General features: G+C 50.4%; 1 protein-coding gene across 3 annotated transcripts in view; it reads left to right on the top strand.

The window, feature by feature from the left end:
* USH1C (USH1 protein network component harmonin) overlaps positions 1-22124 on the top strand; it is a 52647-nt gene extending 30523 nt beyond the window's left edge. Inside the window, exons 17-27 of one of the 3 annotated variants that reach the window (XM_029209211.1) lie at positions 1164-1280; positions 1819-2304; positions 5586-5705; positions 6737-6787; positions 13893-13934; positions 14490-14543; positions 14878-14977; positions 17762-17868; positions 18323-18325; positions 19233-19288; positions 20405-22118. In XM_029209211.1, coding sequence (XP_029065044.1) covers positions 1164-1280; positions 1819-2304; positions 5586-5705; positions 6737-6787; positions 13893-13934; positions 14490-14543; positions 14878-14977; positions 17762-17868; positions 18323-18325; positions 19233-19288; positions 20405-20441 — 1173 coding nt within the window. In that variant the 3' untranslated portion in view covers positions 20442-22118. Of the gene's footprint in view, positions 1-1163; positions 1281-1818; positions 2305-5585; positions 5706-6736; positions 6788-13892; positions 13935-14489; positions 14544-14877; positions 14978-17761; positions 17869-18322; positions 18326-18401; positions 18498-19232; positions 19289-20404 lie in introns of all 3 variants that reach the window. The other 2 variants (XM_029209212.1, XM_029209213.1) reach the window with 2 other exon arrangements.
* Positions 22125-22642: the final 518 nt, after the last annotated feature.

Below are 22642 nucleotides of genomic sequence, written 5' to 3'. Positions count from 1 at the left end.
GCCTCTGGTTTAGTGTATGTTTGGGATCGAGACGGGCCCGCTTGCTCAGGGGCTGGCCTCTCTGCCCAGATTGTAGGTCTCGGGTTAGCCTCTACACATGTGGCTAGAGATTTGAGTCTGTCCTCTACTCCCACCACCCCCAACCAGAGTATGAGCCCAAGGCTAGGCCGCTTCACCCTCCGTGTGGCTGTGAGGCTGCCCTCCCTGCTCAGGGTTTGAGTCGGAGGCTAACCCTCTGTTCAGCTGTAGATCTGAAGTTAGCCTTCTACCCACCTGTCATTAGATCTGTGTCAGTTTGACAGACAACCCCCTCCCCAACCCAGGTTATGAATCCAAGACCCGTTTTCCCCAATCTGCCTTGTGTCTGAGGGTATGGGTCTGAAGCTAACCCATTTAGGCAGGTGGGGGGTCTGAGGTTATCCCCCAATTAATCAGGCTGTGAGTTTGAGGCTGCTCCCATCAACATGAGATGTGTCTGAAATCTCTAGACCTCTTCAACCCAGGAATATATCTAAGGCTGTCCCCTTCAAGACATGTCAAAAGTAGTCTTTCAGCATAAGTAATTGCTATTTGCTAGGTAACTCCCTAGCTGTTGGAGATATTAACTGGTTTCGCTTCTCTTTAATGCTTCCATGAATCAGAATGCCAAACTGATTAGATTACAAATCCAGAGAAGTCCTGAAAAATGTGAAGTGCATTAGATCTCTCATTAGGAGCAAATTAGCTAAAAGATTAAAGATAAAATTGAGCTTGTGCTCCTGAGGACAAGGTGGCCTGGAGGAGAGATGAAAAAGAGTACAGTTGAACTCTTGGGAGGTGCTGAGAGCCTATAAAAGGACCATACTTGGAGAATCATAAGAGCCTCAGGGTTGGTGGGGATCCTAGGGGCCAGCTAATCCCACGCAATGCACGAGCTCCTTCTCGGATTTTGTCTACACCTGCCATTAGCTAGCCCAACACCCTAACACCCCCTCCCCCTTATCTCCACCTCCTCTGGGGCCAGGTGGAACAAGCCTGGGGCTTTTTCTAGGTAATTGACACACCCAACAATTCTCTGGGTTTTTTTAAGAAGTGCTTCTGTTCTACTGATTTGAGTGTGCCGCCCACATGTGACTCAAGTGTGCCCTCTGTCCTCTCCATTTTGCGCCGGTCTTGGGTCCCAGGTATCGGAGACAGAGCGGGAAGACCTTGAGGAATCGGAAAAGATTCAATATTGGGTGGAAAGGCTCTGTCAGACGCGCCTTGAGCAGATTTCCTCTGCTGATACTGAGATTTCAGAGGTAACAGAGCCCTTCTTTCCACATAGACCCACCCTGGGGACAGCGGGAGGCAAGATGGCCACTGGCAAGCTTCACTGTCCAGGGCCGCCAACCAGCCCACTCCCTCTTCCTCTCTTGAGGAGGGGGGCATATCTGTATTTCTGGGATTATCTCCAGAGTGACCACTAAGTCCCAGCTCATCTGAGATGATCCCGGTTAGGCCTGTTGTCCTGGCATAACTACTCAGATGTCCTTTTCACTGTCAAGTGTGTTCCAGTTTAGATGACTATTGGTCATCTAATTGGTCATCTAATGGATTATATGGTCGCCTTCTTACCACCCACATAACTTGGGGCTCCCCTGCATTTGGGCACTCCCTACTGGCCACCTCGTATGGGATCAGCTGGGCACCCAGGTGGCAGAGAAGTGACACCCCCATGGTTCTGGTTTGAGGGTGGTGGGTCTTCAGCAGCAAGAGAAATAAATAGATAAGCATTATACTCGATGTATTGTGAAGTGGGGCACTAAGCAGTTACAGAACTTCCTTGCAACCCCCCAGATGACCACAGGGCTCCCGCCTTCCCTGCCTTCTGTGTCTCCCCTGGCCCCACCCCTGAGACGCTTCGCAGGTGGGCTGCACCTCCACACCACTGACCTGGATGACATCCCCTTGGACATGTTCCACTATCCCCCCAAGACTGCTTCTGCCTTGCCTGTGATGCCCCACCCTCCACCCTGCAACCCACCCCCCAAGGTCCCCGCGCCCCCTGTCCTTCCCTCATCAGGCCACGTGAGTGCCTCATCCTCACCCTGGGTGCAACGCACTCCACCCCCCATTCCCATCCCTCCCCCACCATCCATTCCTACGCAAGACCTCACTCCTACCCGCCCATTGCCCTCGGCACTGGAAGAGGCACTAGGCAACCACCCCTTCCGTGCTGGGGAGACAGGCAATCCAGCAGCAGAGGACTGGGAGGCAAAGAACCACAGTGGGAAGCCGGCCAGCTCTCCCGTCCCTGAACGGAGCTTCCCACCCACCCCAAAGGTACTACCTCTGTTCTGCATGCTATGCTGGGAAGCAGGAAGAGTGGGCCGGGCTGCTGTTTCCCAAGTCCTCCTCTGTTCCTGTGAGTGGAGACGGGAAGAAGCATCCCCCCACCCCATTTTCCAAGAACAAGCTTCCCAGCCTGTATGTTGTGGATGTCCTGCATGTGTGTGGTTTCTGCTGATTTTGAAGTGCTGTATTGTATGGTGAATTGCCTGTGATACGTGGGATGAGCAACATTGTATCAGTGTTGATTGCTCTCTCTTTGTTCCACTTGGCTAGTATGGGCTGGTAACATTCAATGTAGTATTTGCAAGGCTGTGTTAATGAAGAGCCAGAGCTCTATTTCTATGACAGCCAGTTGTTTCTTGATATTAGCTCAGAAAGCCTTGAATATGGGAAATGAATTCTCTGTTTAACAGGGGAAAGGGGGGATGGGAAGCAGAGGAGCAGTATTAGGCTCTGTAAATGAGGGGATAACACTGTCCAGTAATTAGGGCATCACTGTGCCATTTTCTATGGCACTAGCCAACTGCGTTAGCTTGAAGCACAATGCCCATAAATTTGTGGCCAGCTTCCAGCTACAGAAAAAATGAAAATGGATAGTTCCTAGAAAGCTCCAAATTTACTACTAAAAGATTAGGGATCTTTTTCTTGGATGTCAGCAGGGAGAACAGTGATCATTCTCAAAAAGACGTGTTTCTCATTAATTGTTCTTAACCCAAAGGCTAAGAGGCGATCCCCAAGGAAGAGATGGAGCTTTGATCCTTTGGAGGGAAAAACAAAATATTTCTCTGCTCCAGTAGCTGTGAGGCTAAGACTCCAGTCAGAACTACAGCAGCGCATGTCAGCTAAGGGTGGGGATTTGGGGGGAGGGTAGTCAGTGGTTCCCGATCAGTTGTTTTTATTAACCTTTCCTGCATGGATTTGAGTTCCTGCATGAAGTACAGAATAAGCATCTCAGGGCATTCAGGGGCGCTTGGGGGAAGGAATGTGGGAATGAAGAAAGTGCCAGGTGCTGACAAGGCTGCAGCTACCAGCAGGGCACTCTCAGAGGGACTCCCGGGGGGGTCCTGAGCCCCGAGCCCTGGCGGAGAGAAGTCTGTCGGTTCCAAGGATGTCTGGCCCCAGAGCCCAGGCAGTGCAGTTTGCAGGGGCTGCGTTAGCCTGGCAAAGAGGCCCACATCCTTCTTGTGAGTGGCCCCCACCAAGAGGGGCAGCAGCTTTCCCTCAACAAATTCAACTCAGTAATCAATTGGGCACCTTCCGTGTGCTTCCGTGTGTGGGAGTGGGGAGCTGTGCTGAAGCGGACACAGAGGCAATTGGCACACCTGTGCTCTCCAGGACTTTGCTCTCTGAAGGATTAGTGGCTGACCAGGCAGGATTCAGCTATAAAATTGGCACGGGCTAGGTGCTGTGGGAGGGATTCATTCTAATGGGAAGTTGAAGGCGCCTCTGTAGAGCTGAGCCTTGAGGGATGGTGATACATGGAGGATGGGAGAAGGGCATTGCAGGTGCAGGGGACATAACGATGACAGGAAGGAACTACCCAGGTTTGAATCCTGGCTCAGTCACTGGCTAGATGACTTTAGGCATGCATTATTTCATCTATCCGAACCTAGGTATCCTTGTCCGTAAAATGGGAATGCTGACGGCACCTACTTATGACATGGATCAAATGAGTTAATACATGAATTCATTCTAAGTTAATACTTGGGAGAGTGGCAGGCACGTAGGAGGTGCTCAATAGACATTACCTACGCTCAGTGACAGATCAGGGTACAAGACAATTTGGGTGAAGCTGCAAACGTGAAGTCGGAGGTAAACTGCAACCTTTTGAGTCAGGGTCAAGATTCAAAAATAGGGTCCAACTTTCTTGGATTTCCCCAGGCATCACAAAGTTCCCACTGTTAGTTCCTGATCAGAGCAGAGAGAAGGTTAAAAGAGACTCTCCCCACACAAGGAGCCTCTGAAGAACCGGACCCTAAATCTCTTAAGTGACATCAAAGCCAGTGTTGTCCCTGATGCGGGGGCTAGGGGTCAGCTGTTTTGGTTGGCTTCATCCTGCTCACGTCAGCACTTTGGCCCATGCACCGCTGACCCTGCCCAACCTTCTCCTCCCTGCATGCTACTGGCGAGTGGTCATCAGTGCTGCAGTAGGACGTGTGGACCATCACACATCTGCACAGTCAGCCCCGCTGCCAGCAGGTCTCAGGTGGTGGAAACAAACACCTGTGTCAGGTCGGCACCTGTGCCTGCCACACAGGCACCTGCCAGGGGAAGGTTTTGAGAGCCACGTGTACTCCCAGGCACTGCCCCATACACCCACCATAATACTGAGTCATTCGTTTACTCAGGTATCATGTTTAATGAGCACCTACTATATGCCAGACACTGTGCTGGGCACTAGAGAACCACCACGAAATAGGCAGCCCAGTCCCTGTCTGAGACTGTCTGGTGGAAGGACAGACAAGTAAGCAGGAAACTCCCACGCTACCAGGGCAGATGAGGGAAGCACAGGTGCTATGTTGAGGGGAGCGGGTGGAGAGGAAAAGCTCAAGGAATGGTCCCCAAAGGTGGTGATACCCAAGCTAACACCTGGGCAGGTAAAAAACCCTCAAGGCAAGAAAACCGGGCATTTTGGAGGCTTAAGTTAGGCAGTGTGAGAAGGGCGAGGAGTGAGGGATGAGGCTGCCAAGGAAAGTAGGGAAGCCCATGGGGGTCGAGCCAAGGAGTTTAGCGGTCAGTGGGGACCCATGAAGGGTTTGGGGCAGGGCTGTGACCCGATTTGTCTTGCCCAAGATGATCAAGTGGGTTAGAGCAAAGCAGACGTGTTGCATCAGCTCTCCTGGATGCCGCGCTTACTGGTCCTCCCTCCCAAACCCCCACCTCTGTGCCCACCCACCAGGGACAGCAGATGCTGCATGCGCAGTCTGGGAACTGCAACTGTCTCCTTTGGGAGAGAGGAAGCTGGATGGCACCCGTGGCCACTGAGAGAGAGCCTTGAAAGTATCCTCTGACTGACAGTGCCCGCTGGCGCCCCCATAGCAGGCTCTGGCTCAAGTCCCTGATTCCTCAGAACCACCCAAAAGTTTCTGTGGTCTCAGGACACACTGTGGCCAATGGACTTCTTGTCCCCGTCCCTAGGACATCCGGCAGGGTGAACGGACCAGGCTGGCTCAGTGCATGGTGTGAATTTGCCTGTGTGTCAAAGTGCTGTGGTTGGCCTGGGCCACCCGGGCCATGACCTCACAGGGTCTCTCTTTAAACTAACCCCATAGACATTTTGCCCAAGCCCACAGCCTCCACGAGGCCCTGGCGTGTCCACCATCTCCAAACCTGTCATGGTCCACCAGGAGCCCAACTTCATCTACAGGCCAGCTGTGAAATCCGAGGTCCTGGTAAGCCCCTTGGGTCCCCTCCAGGGCATCTCCGGAGGAGCAGACGTGCACTGTCTCCCCTAGCTGCTACTGCCTCTAGAGCGAGGTGGGATACAAACTCACATGAGATGCCATCTTGTCACCTTCTCATTAGCCAAGAGGTGAATCCACATAGGTATAAGTGGATGTTGCCACAGCCAGAGAAATGCCTGTTTCTCACTTGACCAAACAGCTTAGAGCGCCATCTAGAAGTAATAATATGGTTCCTATTGTTAGCCCTGTTTAACACTTGAGGAAACTGAGCTTAGAGAGGTTAAGTAGGTTGTCCAAGGCAGAGCCAGGACTGACAATTTACTCCAGTCTTTCAGACTCCGAAGCCCAAACTCCTACGTACTTGCCATTTTGTCAAAACCTACAGGGATTCCAGTTGCCCTGGCCTGCGCCCCTAAGGCCTGTCATGGATCACCCTCAGATGGGGAACTGGCCAAAGCAGATCCACTTCCCTTCTCCACTTCCTGTCTCACTCCTCACTAAGGCTGGGAATGTGGGGTGTGGCCCTGAGCCGGGGGGGGGGGGGGGGGGGGGTCTGCCCACCCCTAGTCACCCACGGCTGAGCAAGCTGGGACTCAGGTGCACCCCCTGGAAGGGTACCGGCCCCTGACAGGCCTCCCACCCACAGTGGGAGGAGTCATGCCAGAGTTTATATTCCCCTTTCAAGGAAACCCTATCCAAGTGTTAGGGTGGAGTAGCTCAGGTACTTCTTTTGAGCTTTAACTCTCCAAAAAGCAAAGTTCACGCTCCTGGGACAGCCTACTGATGCCTCCGCAATGTGTTTTCAGGCTGATGACAAGGGGTGGTGTCTTCCTGACTAGGACTAGGTAGCTGATGCATCTGGGGGCGTTGAGGGGCCCCTCACATAAATCAGGCTGCGTCTGTCTGGGGAGGGATGTTGGCCAAGCAACCCCAGGCTGGCAGGCCCCGGGTTTGGCACCAGGGGGCAGAAGAGACCTATTCGTAACATGCAGCGTGGAACTTTTTTTTTTTTCTGGCAGCCACAGGAGATGTTGAAGAGGATGGTGGTTTATCAGACAGCGTTCCGACAAGTAAAATGATACCCGTCGTGTGTCTGTGGTCCTCCCCACCACCCTCTGCCCCTCCCACTCTGACCTCTCTGGGAGTGCCTGTCAGCTTGGAGGTGGCCCCAAGCCCCATCTTCCAGGAGCCTCAGGCCAAAACTGTGTCCTTTTACCTGTGGCCAGGGGTTTGGGGTGTGTGTGTGTGTGTCTCATATCAGGTGGGGATCCTGGGCTTGTGAGACCCCATGGCCAAGCTGAGAAAGCAGCATGGTCCCTGGGGGCTGGCCTCTTTTGCTGCTGTTTGTTCATAGAGGAGCAGCAGAGGGACCCCTCAGAGGGTCACAGAGGCCAAGATAGGTGGTTGCTGCAGCTCTAGGAGAGAAAAAGGGGCTGCCTGAGGTGTTTCCCTGCCCCTTCCCATGTCTTGCCTCCTCAAGGCAGATCATAGCTTCACCAAACCCCACTTGGCCCCAAACCACCATCAGGGAGGAAGTGGTGGCCCAGGTCCTCCATCTGCAGGGGGCGCTCCTGTGCACAGGGCCCCACAGAAGTCCTTGCAGGTCCATGAGTGGATTCAGGCAGGCAGCCACTTATCCTCCCACCTCCTGGGGCTTACATCCTCAGAGCCAGCCATTGGATTGGCTGTCTCATTGCTGATGAAAGAGACCCGAAGATGGAGATCTTGCAGCCAACATCCTCACCAATAACCGAATATCTGACTACAGGCTGATTTGACTGCAGTCAGGGAACAAAGGGGAGGTGTCAGCTGTACAGTGAGATAGGAGGGTCTGCAAAGGAAGCTGCCCCCAACGAGGACTGAGCAGTGACAGGTGACAGCTGACACTTAGCTGTGGTATGCCAAGCACTGTTGCTTTTTTTTTTTAAGTGTTTCTTTTATTTTTGAATCTAAAATTTCAAACTAATTTTTAAATTTTATTTACTTATTTTTTTTAATTTTTGAATTTTATTTTATTTATTTTTTTATACAGCAGGTTCCTATTAGTCATCAATTTTATACACATCAGTGTATACATGTCAATCCCAATCACCCAATTCAGCACACCACCATCCCCACCCCCCTGTGGCTTTCCCCCCTTGGTGTCCATACATTTGTTCTCTACATCTGTGTCTCAACTTGTGCCCTGCAAACCGCTTCATCTGTACCATTTTTCCACATACATGTGTTAGTATACGATATTTGTTTTTCTCTTTCTGACTTACTTCACTCTGTATGACAGTCTCTAGATCCATCCACATTTCAACAAATGACTCAATTTCGTTTCTTTTTATGGCTGAGTAATATTCCATTGTATATACGTACCACAACTTCTTTATCCATTCCTCTGTCGATGGGCATTTAGATTGCTTCCATGACCTGGCTATTGTAAATAGTGCTGCAGTGAACATTGGGGTGCATGTGTCTTTTTGAATTATGGTTTTCTCTGGGTATATGACCAGTAGTGGGATTGCTGGATCACATGGTAATTCTATTTTTAGTTTTTTAAGGAACCTCCATACTGTTCTCCATAGGGGCTGTATTAATTTACATTCCCACCAACAGTGCAAGAGGGTTCCCTTTTCTCCACACCCTCTCCAGCATTTGTTGTTTGTAGATTTTCTGATGATGCCCATTCTAACTGGTGTGAGGTGATACCTCATTGTCGTTTTGATTTGCATTTCTCTAATAATTAGTGATGTTGAGCAGCTTTTCATGTGCTTTTTGGCCATCTGTATATCTTCTTTGGAGAAACGTCTATTTAGGTCTTCTGCCCATTTTTGGATTGGGTTGTTTGTTTCTTTAATATTGAGCTGCATGAGCTGTTTATATATTTTGGAGATTAATCCTTTGTCTGTTGATTGGCTTGCAAATATTTTCTCCCATTCTGAGGGTTGTCTTTTCATCTTGTTTATGGTTTCCTTGGCTGTGCAAAAGCTTTTAAGTTTCATTAGGTCCCATTTGTTTATTTTTGGTTTTATTTCCATTACTCTAGGAGGTGGATCAAAAAAGATCTTGCTGTGATTTATGTCAAAGGGTGTTCTTCTGATGTTTTCCTCTAAAAGTTTTATAGTGTCTGGTCTTACATTTAGGTCCTTAATCCATTTTGAGTTTATTTTTGTGTATGGTGTTAGGGAATGTTCTAATTTCATTCTTTTACATGTAGCTATCCAGTTTTCCCAGCACCACTTATTAAGAGACTGTCTTTTCTCCATTGTATATCCTTGCCTCCTGTGTCATAGATTAGTTGACCATAGGTGCGTGGGTTTATCTCTGGGCTTTCTATCTTTTTCCATTGATCTATGTTTCTGTTTTTGCACCAGTACCATATTGTCTTGATTACTGTAGCTTTGTAGTATAGTCTGAAGTCAGGGAGTCTGATTCCTACAGCTCAGTATTTTTCCCTCAAGACTGCTTTGGCTATTCGGGGTCTTCTGTGTCTTCATACAAATTTTAAGATTTTTTGTTCTAGTTCTGTAAAAAATGCCATTGGTAATTTGATAAGGATTGCATTGAATCTGTAGATTGCTTTGGATCGTATAGTCATTTTCACAATATTGATTCTTCCAATCCAAGAACATGGTGTATCTCTCCATCTGCTGGTATCATCTTTACTTTCATCAGTGTCTTATAGTTTTCTGCATGCAGGTCTTTTGTCTCCCTAGGTAGGTTTCTTCCTAGGTATTTTATTCTTTGTGTTGCAATGGTAAATGGGAGTGTTTCCTTAATTTCTCTTTCAGATTTTTCATCATTAGTGTATAGGAATGCAAGAGATTTCTGTGCATTCATTTTGTATCCTGCAACTTTACCAAATTCATTGATTAGCTCTAGTAGTTTTCTGGTGGCATTTTTAGGATTCTCTATGTATAGTATCATGTCATCTGCAAACAGTGACAGTTTTACTTCTTCTTTTCCAATTTGTATTTCTTTTATTTCTTTTTCTTCTCTGATTGCCATGGCTAGGACTTCCAAAACTATGTTGAATAATAGTGGTGAGAGTGGACGTCCTTCTCTTGTTCCTGATCTTAGAGGACATGCTTTCAGTTTTTCACCATTGAGAATGATGTTTGCTGTGGGTTTGTCATATATGGCCTTTATTATGTTGAGGTAGTTTCCCTCTATGCCCACTTTCTGGAGAGTTTTTATCATAAATGGGTGTTGAATTTTGTCAAAAGCTTTTTCTGCATCTATTGAGATGATCATATGGTTTTCATTCTTCAATTTGTTAATATGTTTTATCACATTGATTGATTTGTGTATATTGAAGAATCCTTGCATCCCTGGGATAAACTCCACTTGATCACGGTGTATGATCCTTTTAACGTGTTGTTGGATTCTGTTTGCTAGTTTTTTGTTGAGGATTTTTGCATCTATATTCATCAGTGATACTGGTCTGTAATTTTCTTTTTTTATAATATCTTTGTCTGGTTGTGGTTGTCGGGGTGATGGTGGCCTCATAGAATGAGTTTGGGAGTGTTCCTTCCTCTGCAGTTTTTTGGAAGAGTTTGAGAAGGATGGGTGTTAGCTCTTCTCTAAATGTTTGATAGAATTCACCTGTGAAGCCATCTGGTCCTGGACTTTTGTTTGTTGGAAGATTTTTAATCACAGTTTCAATTTCATTACTTGTGATTGGTCTGTTCATGTTTTCAATTTCTTCCTGGCTCAGTCTTGGATGGTTATACCTTTCTAAGAATTTGTCCATTTCTTCCAGGTTGTCCATTTTGTTGGCATAGAGTTGTTTGTAGTAGTCTCTTAGGATGCTTTGTATTTCTGCGGTGTCTGTTGTAACTTCTCCTTTTTCATTTCTAATTTTATTGATTTGAGTCCTCTCCCTCTTTTCCTTGATGAGTCTGGCTAATGGTTTATCAATTTTGTTTATCTTCTTAAAGAACCAGCTTTTAGTTTTATTGATCTTTGCTATTATTTTCTTTGTTTCTATTTCATTTATTTCTGCTCTGATCTTTATTTCTTTCCTTCTGCTAACTTTGGGTTTTGTTTGTTCTTCTTTCTCTAGTTCCTTTAGGTGTAAGGTTAGATTGCTTATTTGAGATTTTTCTTGTTTCTTGAGGTAGGCTTGTATAGCTATAAACTTCCCTCTTAGAACTGCTTTTGCTGCATCCCATAGGTGTTGGATCATCGTGTTTTCATTGTCGTTTGTCTCTAGATATTTTTTCATTTCCTCTTTGATTTCTTCAGTGATCTCTTGGTTATTTAGTAACGTACTGTTTAGCCTCCATGTATTTGTGTTTTTTACCTTTTTTTTCCCTGTAATTCATTTCTAATCCCAGAGTGTTGTGGCCAGAAAAGATGCTTGATATGATTTCAGTTTTCTTAAATTTACTGAGGCTTGATTTGTGACTCAAGGTGTGATCAATCCTGGAGAATGTTCCATGCGGACTTGAGAAGAAAGTGTAATCTGCTGTTTTTGGATGAAATGTCCTATAAATATCAATTAAATCTATCTGGTCTGTTGTGTCATTTAAAGCTTCTGTTTCCTTATTTATTTTCATTTTGGATGATCTGTCCATTGGTGTAAGGGAGGTGTTAAAGTCCCCCACTATTATTGTGTTACTGTCAATTTCCTCTTTTAGAGCTGTTAGCAGTTGCCTTATGTATTGAGGTGCTCCTATGTTGGGTGCATATATATTTATAATTATTATATCTTCTTCTTGGATTGGTCCCTTGATCATTATATAGTGTCCTTCCTTGTCTCTTATAACATTCTTTATTTTAAAGTCTATTTTATCTGATATGAGTATTGCTACTCCAGCTTTCTTTTGATTTCCATTTGCATGGAATATCTTTTTCCATCCCCTCACTTTCAGTCTGTATGTGTCCCTAGGTCTGAAGTGGGTCTCTTGTAGACAGCATATATATGGGTCTTGTTTTTGTATCCATTCAGCCAGTCTGTGTCTTTTGGTTGGAGCATTTAATCCATTCACGTTTAAGGTAATTATCTATATGTATGTTCCTATGACCATTTTCTTAATTGTTTTTGGTTTCTTTTTGTAGGTCCTTTTCTTCTCTTGTGTTTCCCACTTAGAGAAGTTCCTTTAGCATTTGTTGTAGAGCTGGTTTGTGGTGGTGAATTCTCTTAGCTTTTGCTTGTCTGTAAAGCTTTTGATTTCTCCATCAAATCTGAATGAGATCCTTGCTGGGTAGAGTAATCTTGGTTGTGGGTTCTTCCGTTTCATCACTTTAAGTATATCATGACACTCCCTTCTGGACAAGCACTGTTTCTAAATACTTTATGTACTTTAATTCTTTTAATCTTTACCAGAACCTAGGAGGTAAGTGCTTTTACCACCCCCATTTTATAGATGAGAAACCAATGCAGAGAGATTAGGAATCATGCCCTTGATGGCACAGCTAATGTCAGACCCTGGATTTGAATTTGACCCAGGAGGTCAGCCTCCATAGTTGGGCTCCTAAGTCCTACGCCATCCTGCCTCTCAGGATGAAATAGACATTTAAGGGTTTTGTTATTCAAGGCACAAATAGGTCTCGAGGAGAGAGAGGCAGGAAAGTGAGGAATCCAAGGGCCCAGACTGGGAGTCAGACCTTCACCTCACTGCCCACTGACGGGGTGACTTGAGCATGTCACCTCTCTGGGTCCCAGTGTCTCCATCTGTTGGACGAAGGGCTGGACTCCCTCTTCAAGGGCCGACCCACGATAGTGGCTTATAGGTCTCTAATCTAAATTCACATAAGACACAAGTCCTTGCCATCCGGCCTGTCGCTGAGAGCAGATTCTCAGAGGGAAGGAGAGAGGGAGGCCCATAGCCAGCCCTGCTCACTTTTCCAGAAGACACAGCCAGGGGTAGGCAGGGTTCTCTCCATGAAAGAGAATTGACTCCACATCCTGCCTAATGACTCCCCTTGCCCGTGGATTTGCTGCATCCCTTCCTCTCTCTGCTGCCCTGACACCCACACACCAACCTGGGGGTGGCCTCAGAGCTGGGCCAGGCTGGAGACCCCCAGGCTTTTCGGGGTTGAGCCCGGGAGATGAAGGCGAGTGAAGAGGCAGGGCAGGCAGATGCCCAGGGATCCGTCTGCTGATATCTGGCCCCCGTCTTGAGCCCAGAGCTTCGTTGCTGCATGCTGGGCATAGAGGAGGCGGTGACCTCCCCATGATGCCAACCACAGGCCCCAGGGGACACTTGGTGTGGCCCAGGTGACTGTATGCTGGTGGGTGACTCCACTCAGTCCAGCAAGGCTGCATGGGCACCTATCACAGGGCTTCCCCTTTGCTCCCACCTTCCCGTGGGGACTAACTGAGGCTTTGCTGCCCTCAGGCTTAGCATGCCTGGCCCCTCAATCCATGGACCCCAGGCTCCTGCTCTCTGTGTGTGACTCCTGGGAAGACAGTGCTTTTCCGACTCTGCTCCCCCTTCTCCCTTCTCAGCACCTCGCTTGGTGAGAAGGGCATATTGTTAGGGATATTGTTCCCACAGCTCCCACCACCCAGGTCCCCAGAGCTGAGCGTCCCCCTCCTCCTCCCCTGGCTAGGTTCTGGGGGGAGCCTTACCTTCTAGATAAGCGTTACATTAAGAACAGTGCAGGCGCTGGGCAAGCACAGGCAGCCGTCCTTTGCCTCTGGGTGCCTGATGTCCCTTCCCCATGCCCATCATGTTGTGACTGGTCTACCCAGGGAGCCTCTTGAGCAGTATTGTCCTTCTTTGGGGTCAGAGCACTGGGTGGAGAAAAGCTGGGCTTCACCCCCAGAGCCTGGACCTGGCCTCAGGTGGGCACTTGGAGGAGCTGAGAAAGGGCCTCAAAGACCTGAAGCTGTGGGCAATGAGACCTTCAGCAAGGCTGCCCAGACCACCTAGATGTCAGCAGGTGCCCCTGCCAGCCACAGATGCCCACCCCTCTGGAACAGTGCAGGATCCAGGGCCAGGGTCCTTCAAATGCTTCCCGTAGCTTCCCGCTTCTCCCGGGCAGGGGTGCTCTGGGTGTCAGGGCTGCCAGCCTCCCCCCCGAATCCCCCATGCAGTCCACAACTACTCCCTCACCCCGCCACTCTCTCCCCTACCTCCTAGCCATTCACCGTCTTCCTCCGCCCTAAGCTTCTTTCCTGCAGTGACTCTCAAGGGCCTCTGCTCTGAAGCCCTAACACCCTCCCTTTGCTTCCAGGATTTCCGGAAATACGAGGAAGGCTTTGACCCCTACTCCATGGTGAGAGATAGCTCTCCTCCCCTGGGGAGTAACCCCAGGAGTGGGGGGTGGGGGATTACGGTGTGTTTGGTGCTGGTGCACTGTGGGTTCTGAGGGCCCTGGGGATGAGGCAGGGCGTGTGAACAGCCCCAAGGAGGCCCCACCTGCTCTTCCCTGTGTAGGCTCCTTTCAAACAGCATTCCATTGTGAACTCTGTGTGTGTGTGTGTGTGTGTGTGTGTGTGTGTGTGTGTGTGTGGTTTACAAAAACAATTACACTTGCTGAGCACTAACTACATACCAGACACTGTGCTGTGTATTTACAAGGCATGCTCTCGCCCAGTCCTCACAATAATCCCAGGGAAAAACCATCGCTGTATGTGCGTGTCCATGGGGCCCCCATGGGGCCTGGGACCTCCAGCTGAAGACTGATGGGGATGAGGCTGTGCAAGGTCCCCTTGACCATGTGTTCTGTGGGGCCCAATGTCCCACAGGTGCCTGGCTTTCCCTCCCACCCCTGCCCCCACCTGCATCCTTCAGGCAGGCATCCTTCTTCCCCACTGTCTTTTCCCTCTAGTTCACCCCGGAGCAGATCATAGGAAAGGATGTCCGGCTCCTGCGCATTAAGAAGGTACCCGGGCACACGGAGGTCAGGCGGGGACCACGCTTCTTTGTCCCTGCCCCCTCCCATCTTGGTCCCTTGTTTCTCCTACTCTCAAGGTGATTCCTGGGGGACCCCTCAGATCCCCACTCTCCTCTTTCCCCTTGGGAACACCCCTTGCTATTGTAAGACCACACCCCCAGGCCCCGCTTTGCATCCATGCCCCATTTCCTCCCTGACGGCACTGCCATTGCCCCATGGCTTCTCCCGCCCTGTCTGTGGCCCCGACAAGAGGCTCCTGGGCGCCCAGGTGCCCACAACCTGTTGTCTGCTTGGCTCCAAAGGCCTGTTTTCTTCTCACCAGGAGGGAGCCTTAGACCTGGCCCTGGAAGGCGGTGTGGACTCCCCGATTGGGAAGGTGGTCGTCTCGGCTGTTTACGAGGGCGGAGCCGCTGAGCGGCACGGTGAGTGGGAACCAGCCATGCCCCAGTTTGGGGATGGTGCTATGGTTATACAGGATCCTCCAAGAAAGCAAAGAGCAGCCTTCTGCGAGTGGGCTGACCATTCTCAGGAATGCCCTCCCACCTGGATCCGCCCACTCATGCATCAGTCCCACATGTTACCTGCAGGCATATGACAGTGCCAGGATCTGCAGGCACACAGCAAACCAGACACCACTTTGCCCTCCGGGGGCTCCCCATCTAGTGGTGAAAACATCCTCAGAATTGCCAGGTGCTGACGATAACAGTGTGGTCTGCTGTGGGCTGGCAGAGGACTGAGAGGGCGGAGGGATGCTGTGGGAACTCTGAGGCCCCTAACCTATCAAGGGAAAGAGGGCTGCTGGGAGGGCTCCCTACAAGGGTGATACTGAGCTGAGCCTTTAAAGATAAGTTGATGCTAGCCTTGCAAAGGAGGGAAAGGGCTTTCCAGGTAGAGAGGACAGCACAAGTAAAGGCAAGAGAGAAACCATCAAAACGTTACCCGTCCTTTTCATAATGATAAGAGCCAACATCTGTCAAGAACTAACCTCGTGCCAGATGTTATTCTAAGTACCTGCACGTAACCTGTGTCTGAGTAATCATGTGTATTAACTCATTTAATTCTTACAATAGATACCATTACCACTCTCATTTCACATCTTAGCAAACTGAGGCACAGAAAGGTTAAGTATAATACTTGTTCAGGACCCACAGCCAGTAAGGGATGGAGGCAGGGCTTGAACCCAAGCAGTTTGGTCATTCGCTTTACTGCCCAGCACCAGTGCCACCCCTGCTTGGGACCTTCTGCAGCCCTGCCCCCTCCCACCCTGTGTCTCTCCTGTGGCATGATCTTCTTGCTTGGCCTTGATCCCCTTACCAACAAAAACACCCCTGCTGTTGAGTGAAGCCTTTGTGGACCCAGCACAGACTTGTGCCTCAAACGATCAACCCATTCACCTGACAGTGTCTGAAACTCCACTGTTAGTGATTTCTTCTTCCAAGTCTGGGCAGCTTTTCAGTACTCCTGAGTCCTTTGTGGAGGAATAGGTGCCCTTGAAGGAGGAGCCCCTCACCTTTGCAGGCCAGAGCAGGGAATCCCAGAGTCAGATCCCTTCTCTGCAGCGCTAGGCTGGAGTCTCTCCCACAAGCCAAGGTGGTAGAATGGAGGATGAGTGTGGACCTGAGGCAGGAGGTGGAGTGATGGCAGTCACCTGGGCACACTGGCAGCCAGGCTTCTGTGGGTTGCTAGGGCGAGTCCAGCTCTGCCACCCCGGGCCTTGGTGACCTCGGCCCCTCACAGCCGCACTTGAGCCTTCATTTCCGCCGTAGAAGGGGGGCCTGCTCAACTAGGCAGCTGCCATGGCCCACCGCTGCCCACCTGGCCAATGTGCTCCACCTCTGTCCTCATTTCCTGTGCCAGCTAAGGGAAGGGTTGATGCTGGCCCCACCTGTCTGCCATGTCTAGCAGGGAAAGAGGACCGGGATGGACGGGTGGCTTCCTGGGCCCTCCCCACCTTACAAAGCCCCAGCCCAACCACTGCCTTATTGGCCCTGAGGCTGCATCTTGGGTTTGTACAAAGTGAAAATGTGGAAGCTACCTCTCCCCAGGCCCACTGTCCAGAGGAAACTGCTGTCTACAGTTCGGTTCCACACTACTTTGGACATACAATCAGCTGGTGAAAGTTCCCCAGGAGCACATGTGTTTTAAGCTACCCTAGCCACCATCTTCAGCAACACACACCATAATCCTGTGGACCTTCATGCCTGCAAGGCTCCTGAGTAAACTATTTCAGCATAGCACAGAATGTTCTGTGGACACCAGAACTGGGAGAAATTGCTCCAAAAAAAAAAAGAAGAAGAAGAAAGGGTTCTGAAGTTGAAGATGTGTGTTAGATCTACTTCTCGGAGAGCCACAAGGCATATTAGCATATTCAAGGTTCTGACAAGTCCTGCAGTGAGTAGCTCTGTTTAAGCTTATAACGTCAGCTTTTCTCAAACTACTTATTAGATCACAGGTCCGCTTATCCAGGAACACCTTCAACATCACTCATTTATTCAAGAAATATCTACCGAATTCCTATTTTGTGCTAGGTATTTTGTTAAGTGCTGGAGATATAGTGGTGAACTAAAAAGACAATCCCTGCCCTTATGGAGCTGACAGTCTGGTAGGAGGGACCACCAGTCAATAAATAGATATATGGTTACAAATTGTGAAAAATGCTGTGCAGAAAAAGACCAGGATACTTTAATAGAATAATAGGAAAATTCTTGAGATTGAGTGGGCAGTCAGAGAAGACCTCTCAGAGTTTTATCTCAGACTTGGAAGAAGAGGGAAAGAGAGAGGGCAAGTGCACCAGATGGAACAGCATGTGAAAGCTCTGAGGCAGGAAAGAGCTCAGTCTGCTCAGGGACCTAAAGCCGACCAGCACGGCTAGAGCACAGAGAGGGACGGCTCATAGAACTAGCTTGTGTTTCTGGTAACCTCCCTGGAAATGCAGGTCTGCTTCCCTCTGCAATCAGAGGCCCATACAAAAGCTTGGGTGGCAATAATTCATCACTGGTGTCCCGATTCTACTGAGCTGGGGTGAGGGTGTGTGGATGAGGTGCGAAGGAAGTGCCCTTTGAGCAACCTGGTCGATTGTTTCCCCTTGTGCTTTCTGAGCCCATATGAGCTTTCAGAATCCAAGTCAGGCCCCTTCTGCAGCCCTACAGTCACTCCCCGTTTTCCATATACAGCCCAGTTGGTCAGTCAGCCTTATCTTCCTGCAGGTGGCATTGTGAAAGGGGATGAGGTCATGGCCATCAATGGCAAGATCGTGACGGACTACACCCTGGCTGAGGCTGAGGCTGCCCTGCAGAAGGCCTGGAATCAGGGGGTAAGAACAATCCCCCTCCCTTTATCCCTCCCTTGCCTGCCTGCCTCAAACCCTGCCCTCTGCAACCAGGCCTTACAGTCAGGGTGCCCCATCCCAGGGCCGATATCCAAGGTCCAGGTAACTCTTGGGTGACACTCACATACCCTATCCAGCCAGTGGTCTTAATCTGACAAGACAGAATTCAGAAAGTCAGTTTCCAACCTTGAATCCAAAAAACAAGTGGCACAGGTAGACTCCAGAAGACCAGATGTGGCAACCCACCCAAGAAAAACTCTTAAGGTCTTCTCTAAGTACACACCAAACAGGAATCAAGAGAGTGCTTGAAAGCATTAACAGAAGTAGAGGGCCCAGAATGGAGGAGGGGCTGGTGGTAGTTTGCTCTGGCTCATTAGACACCCACCTGGGTCAGGGCCACCACATAAGGTCTCCCAGGCTGTGCACTGCACAATCCGAGGGGGTGCCCTCCTACAGACTACAGTGTGAATGGTGCTTGCCCATGTTGTGCAATGCACAACCTGTGCAACTGTATGCAGGCAGCCGAGCCTGGGGTATTAAGTTCAGTGCCGAGGATGCTGACCGGATGGGCCTGGGACCCACATGAAGGGATGTGGAGAAGAGAAGACTCACGGGTAACATGATGACTGTCTTTAACTATCTCAAGTGCTACATTAGGGTAGAGGGAGCGAAAGTTTTCTGTGATCTTGAGGGCAGAATTGGATTGGATGGAGGGAGGTCCTGAGGAGAGATTTCCGTTCAATATTAGGAGCTATTGCATGGTAGAGGGGCCTAGTGATATTTCACAAAATTTTTATTGGATACACCCAAGCCAAGGATGCACAATGATGGACAAGCTAAGGATGGCAGTGATGCCATTGAGGGGATTCAAATGTTAGGAGCAGAAAGCTAGGCCTGAAATTCCCCAATTGGCTGTGCATCAGAATGACCTAGGGACTTCATTAGAAATGCCGTTTCCCAGGACCTAACCTCAGATTTCCAGGCACCAAGTCCATGAATCTAGAATTTTAAGGAATTCCCCAAGTGATTCTGAGGTTGATGCCTGGCCAGGGTCTGCAGATCAGCATTTGGGAACTTGGTGTCATTCAAGGACCTGGCAACCCTGGCTTCTATGGTTCTGAAACCTCAGAGTCTGGAAGCTTCCCCAGACCATGGGATTGCACAGTGAGGCCCTTCCCCACCAGGAGGACCTCCAGCCCCACCTGGGCCCACCCCCCGCCCCCCATGGGAAGAAGGCCCCAGCCGGCTGATCCTGGGCCATGGTGCCCAGGCATGGGAATGGAGTGTCAGGGGCAGACATGCCACTGACCGCTGAGCATGCCTCAGAGTCACATGGCTTCTCCCCACAGGACTGGATCGACCTTGTCGTTGCCGTCTGTCCCCCCAAGGAGTATGACGATGAGCTGTAAGTGTGTGCAGGTGCCTGGCCCCCTACCTCCTCTCCCTCCTCCTCCTCCGGGATCTTGGCCACTTTCCCCCAGCCCAGCCCCAGTCCTCATCCAGCCTAACGGAATGGCCCAAGCACACGAAGTCTAGTAGTAATTGATCCTGGAAAGCTCCCAGGCGAGAGCAAGCCTAGAACTAAGTCACTGTCCTCAAGCATTGCCAGAGCCGCCTTCAAGTCGGTCTTGTCCGGATGCTTCTTTCCATGTGGAAAACTGAAGCCCAGAGAGATTCAAGGTCTCAGGCCAAGTAAACAGTGAAGTTGGGACAAAGCCTCAGATTTCTGATTCCCCACTCAGAACTTCATCTCCTGCCCCATCACCAGCTAGTTTAATGACTTCTGTGTCTTTTGCTCTCTGGAGGGTCTTCCTGCTACATAGCTGCTTTCCTTCATGCAGCCAGGACCATAAGCTTTGGCCCCATCCTGCAGGCTTTCCTTGGCCCAGTCTCTGTCTTTCTCTGCAATTCCCTGTATGGTCTGTCTCTCCCTATGTCTGTTTCATTCCTGTCTCTGTATTTGTGTGGGTCTCTCTATCTCATTCTCTCTCTCTCTCTCTCTCTCTCTCTCTGTGTCCTTCCCCTCCCTCCTGCTCCCCCTTCCTTCCTGTCAATCTCTCTCCCATCCATCCCTCTCCCCTGCATCCTTCTTCCCTTCATCTCTCTCCCTCTTCTCTTACCTCTCCTTTTCTTGCCTCTCTCCACCCCTGGCTCTGAGTCCCTGCTTCTCCATCTTTGCCACCCTGCATCCATTTTCTCTCTCTCTGTCTTTCCGTCTCTGCCCCTGTCTCTCTCTGTGCCTCTGTGTGTGCCTCTTACTGTCCCCAACCCTCACTTCATCACATCATCTCCCCACCCCTGTGCTTGCCTGTCATGACGGTGCCTACCCACTCCCCCTCCCAGCAGAGGCTGAGTCCTGTGTACATCTTAGAGAAATCAAGGTCTTGTAGCAACTAATTCTGGAACCCAGGGCCTAGGCAGGACCTGAGGCAGGAGCCAAGTGAAGGGAGACGGCGGGTGGAGCTCTGCCTGGAATAACCAAGCCCTGTTTTGTGTTTTCTGCTCCGCTCTGCGTACGTAGCTCTTCTCTTCCCTCCTCTGCAGCCGAAAGCCCCTAGCCGGTCTGAAAGCTCCTTGGAGACAATGCTCCCATGCTTAGACATGGGTTCCTCCTGCAGCTGGAGCCTGGCAACCCCCGTGATGAATAGGCAGGCGGGCTGCAGGGCCCCGTCTGTCCACGCTGCACGTCGTGGCTGTCTGCTGCCCATGCTGTCGGCAGGTTCTTGGGACTGGTGTCTGGGGATTCGCCATCCCTGAAGTGCCACCTGGGCCTGCTGTTGGTGACGCTGGAATTCTTTCGGACTCAAAGGCCCTCCCGCTCAGGGAAGCCAAGCAGAGCCCAGTGTGCGGCATGCTTGGGACCTGGGTGTCCTGACTCACCACAGCCCTTGGGATCTGCCCTGGGTCCCACATAGCACCCGAATGAGCAGGATAGAGCAGTGAGCTCCATTCTCGGCTGGGCACAGGCGGTGCCTCAAACCAGGCACGATGGGCTGGGAGAACCCAAAGGAAGCACAGCCTGGGATTCCCCTTCCCTGTCAGCCCCACCCTCTGGGACCTCCACGAAGCCGCCATGCTTGGCCAGAGCCAGGGCAATTAAGAGGCAATTAAAGCTGGTCCAAAGAACCAGGGTTGGCCTCTCAGAGTTGTCCATGACCTGTTGTGACCTGCTGTGGCTGAGCCCTACTCAGACCAAACTGTCCTCTGTGCCTTCTCTCTCCCTTGACTCTGGACTCTATCTGTGGGACACAGTGGAGCCCAGCTTTGGGATGTATTTCCTGCCCTGTGACAGGGCTGTGCCCATGGACAGAGCTGGTAGGTGGCCGTGAAACTGGGGTTTGGTGTGGCCTAAAGCCCAGAGCTGGCAGCATCTGGGGCAGACCCAAGCCTGGACTTGTTGACTTTTCTGTTGCAAGTTTCTCAAAATATTAGGGCCTCATGCTCCCAGGACAGTTGGCCTCAACTGTGGCCGTGGCTTCTGGGATGGGCTCCGTGGCTCTTTGTTTTCTATCACTTGTCATCTGCTCTGTGAGGGACCTCAGTGCCTTTGCCTCTGGTCCCCTCCTACCTCATCCCAGGTGTCCGTTCTGCGCCCTCCCTGGCCTCCTGTGTGCTGTGGCTATGGCTGGGGTGTAGCTGCTTGGGGCCTGCACCAAGAGGGGATCCAGAGGTCGGCGAGGCCTTGTGCCTCCAAGGGGCAGGGTGTGCTCCCTTTCGTCGGCCTTGCCCTCGGCGCAAGGTGCACACCCACAAGACCTGCACCCTCCTGCTTTGTTCCGCTTCTCCACAGGACCTTCTTCTGAAGTTCAGAGGAGAAACCAAACCCACCCGTAGAAGCCAGTGAGCTCCGGATCCACCCTCCTGGACACCATGCCTGGAGCCAGCTGAGCCACCGCAGCCTGCAAGCATCCTGGAAACCCACAGCCAGCACCCAGGGATTGCAGACTCCCTCTGGCCCTGAAGTAGGGCTGCATAGGAACACTTCGGGCCACCCCTCTGAAGGCCAGCATGGAGGGAGGGAGCAGGTAGCCGTTCTGAAGAGGCCCCTGCGATCTAGACTCTCCTGTCGTTCCTCTGGCTTTGTGAATCTGGGAGACTTCTCCCTTGAACTCTGCTAGGACCTGACTCTTGGGTCTATCCCTCTCCATCCCTCTCCTCTCTCTCCTGCTCTCATTGCTGCTAAGATTGATGCTACACTCTTACTCTGAACTCATTAATAAAATAAAGAGACTTCTTTTCCAGCTTATGGGAGTGAGTGTGGATTTGGGCAGCAGGTTCAAGGCTGTCAAATTCAAAATCGTGACGTTTTGGCCCCTATTCAAGAGTGAGAAACAGATCCCAGTGCTGGGATCTGGGACTGACATGAAGGACGTGATCAAACAGCTAGGGGCTGCCTTGGAGCAGCGGGCTAGGGCAGCAGGAGACAGGCTGGGCTATTCAGTGTCTTCTCAGCAGAAGGACATGAAGCAAAAAATGAAGCCCATGTGGCAGGGACTTTACTCAGTTTCAGAAAGTGCAGCTGACAGCTGGAGCCCCAGAGGGTCACCTCAGGGTGTGAGGTGCCCCAGTTTCTCTCACAGCACGGTTACAGCTGTTTTTCCTGAGGTCACCAAGACAGGATGTAAGCAAGGGAGCTGCAGGAGGTCCACTCCATCCATGAAATTACATCCAGCAAAACCTTATGGAAGGAGGCAAGGGCTTAAGGCAGGAGAGTGTAACTCCAAGGGGCTGGCAGGGAGTAAGTCAAAGCCCTCCTGGT

Source organism: Monodon monoceros, unplaced genomic scaffold (assembly GCF_005190385.1).
Source record: "Monodon monoceros isolate NGI ecotype Baffin Bay Population unplaced genomic scaffold, NGI_Narwhal_1 Super_Scaffold_7, whole genome shotgun sequence".
Taxonomy (NCBI): Eukaryota; Metazoa; Chordata; class Mammalia; order Artiodactyla; family Monodontidae; genus Monodon; species Monodon monoceros.
This window is presented reverse-complemented; position numbering and strand designations above follow the sequence as displayed.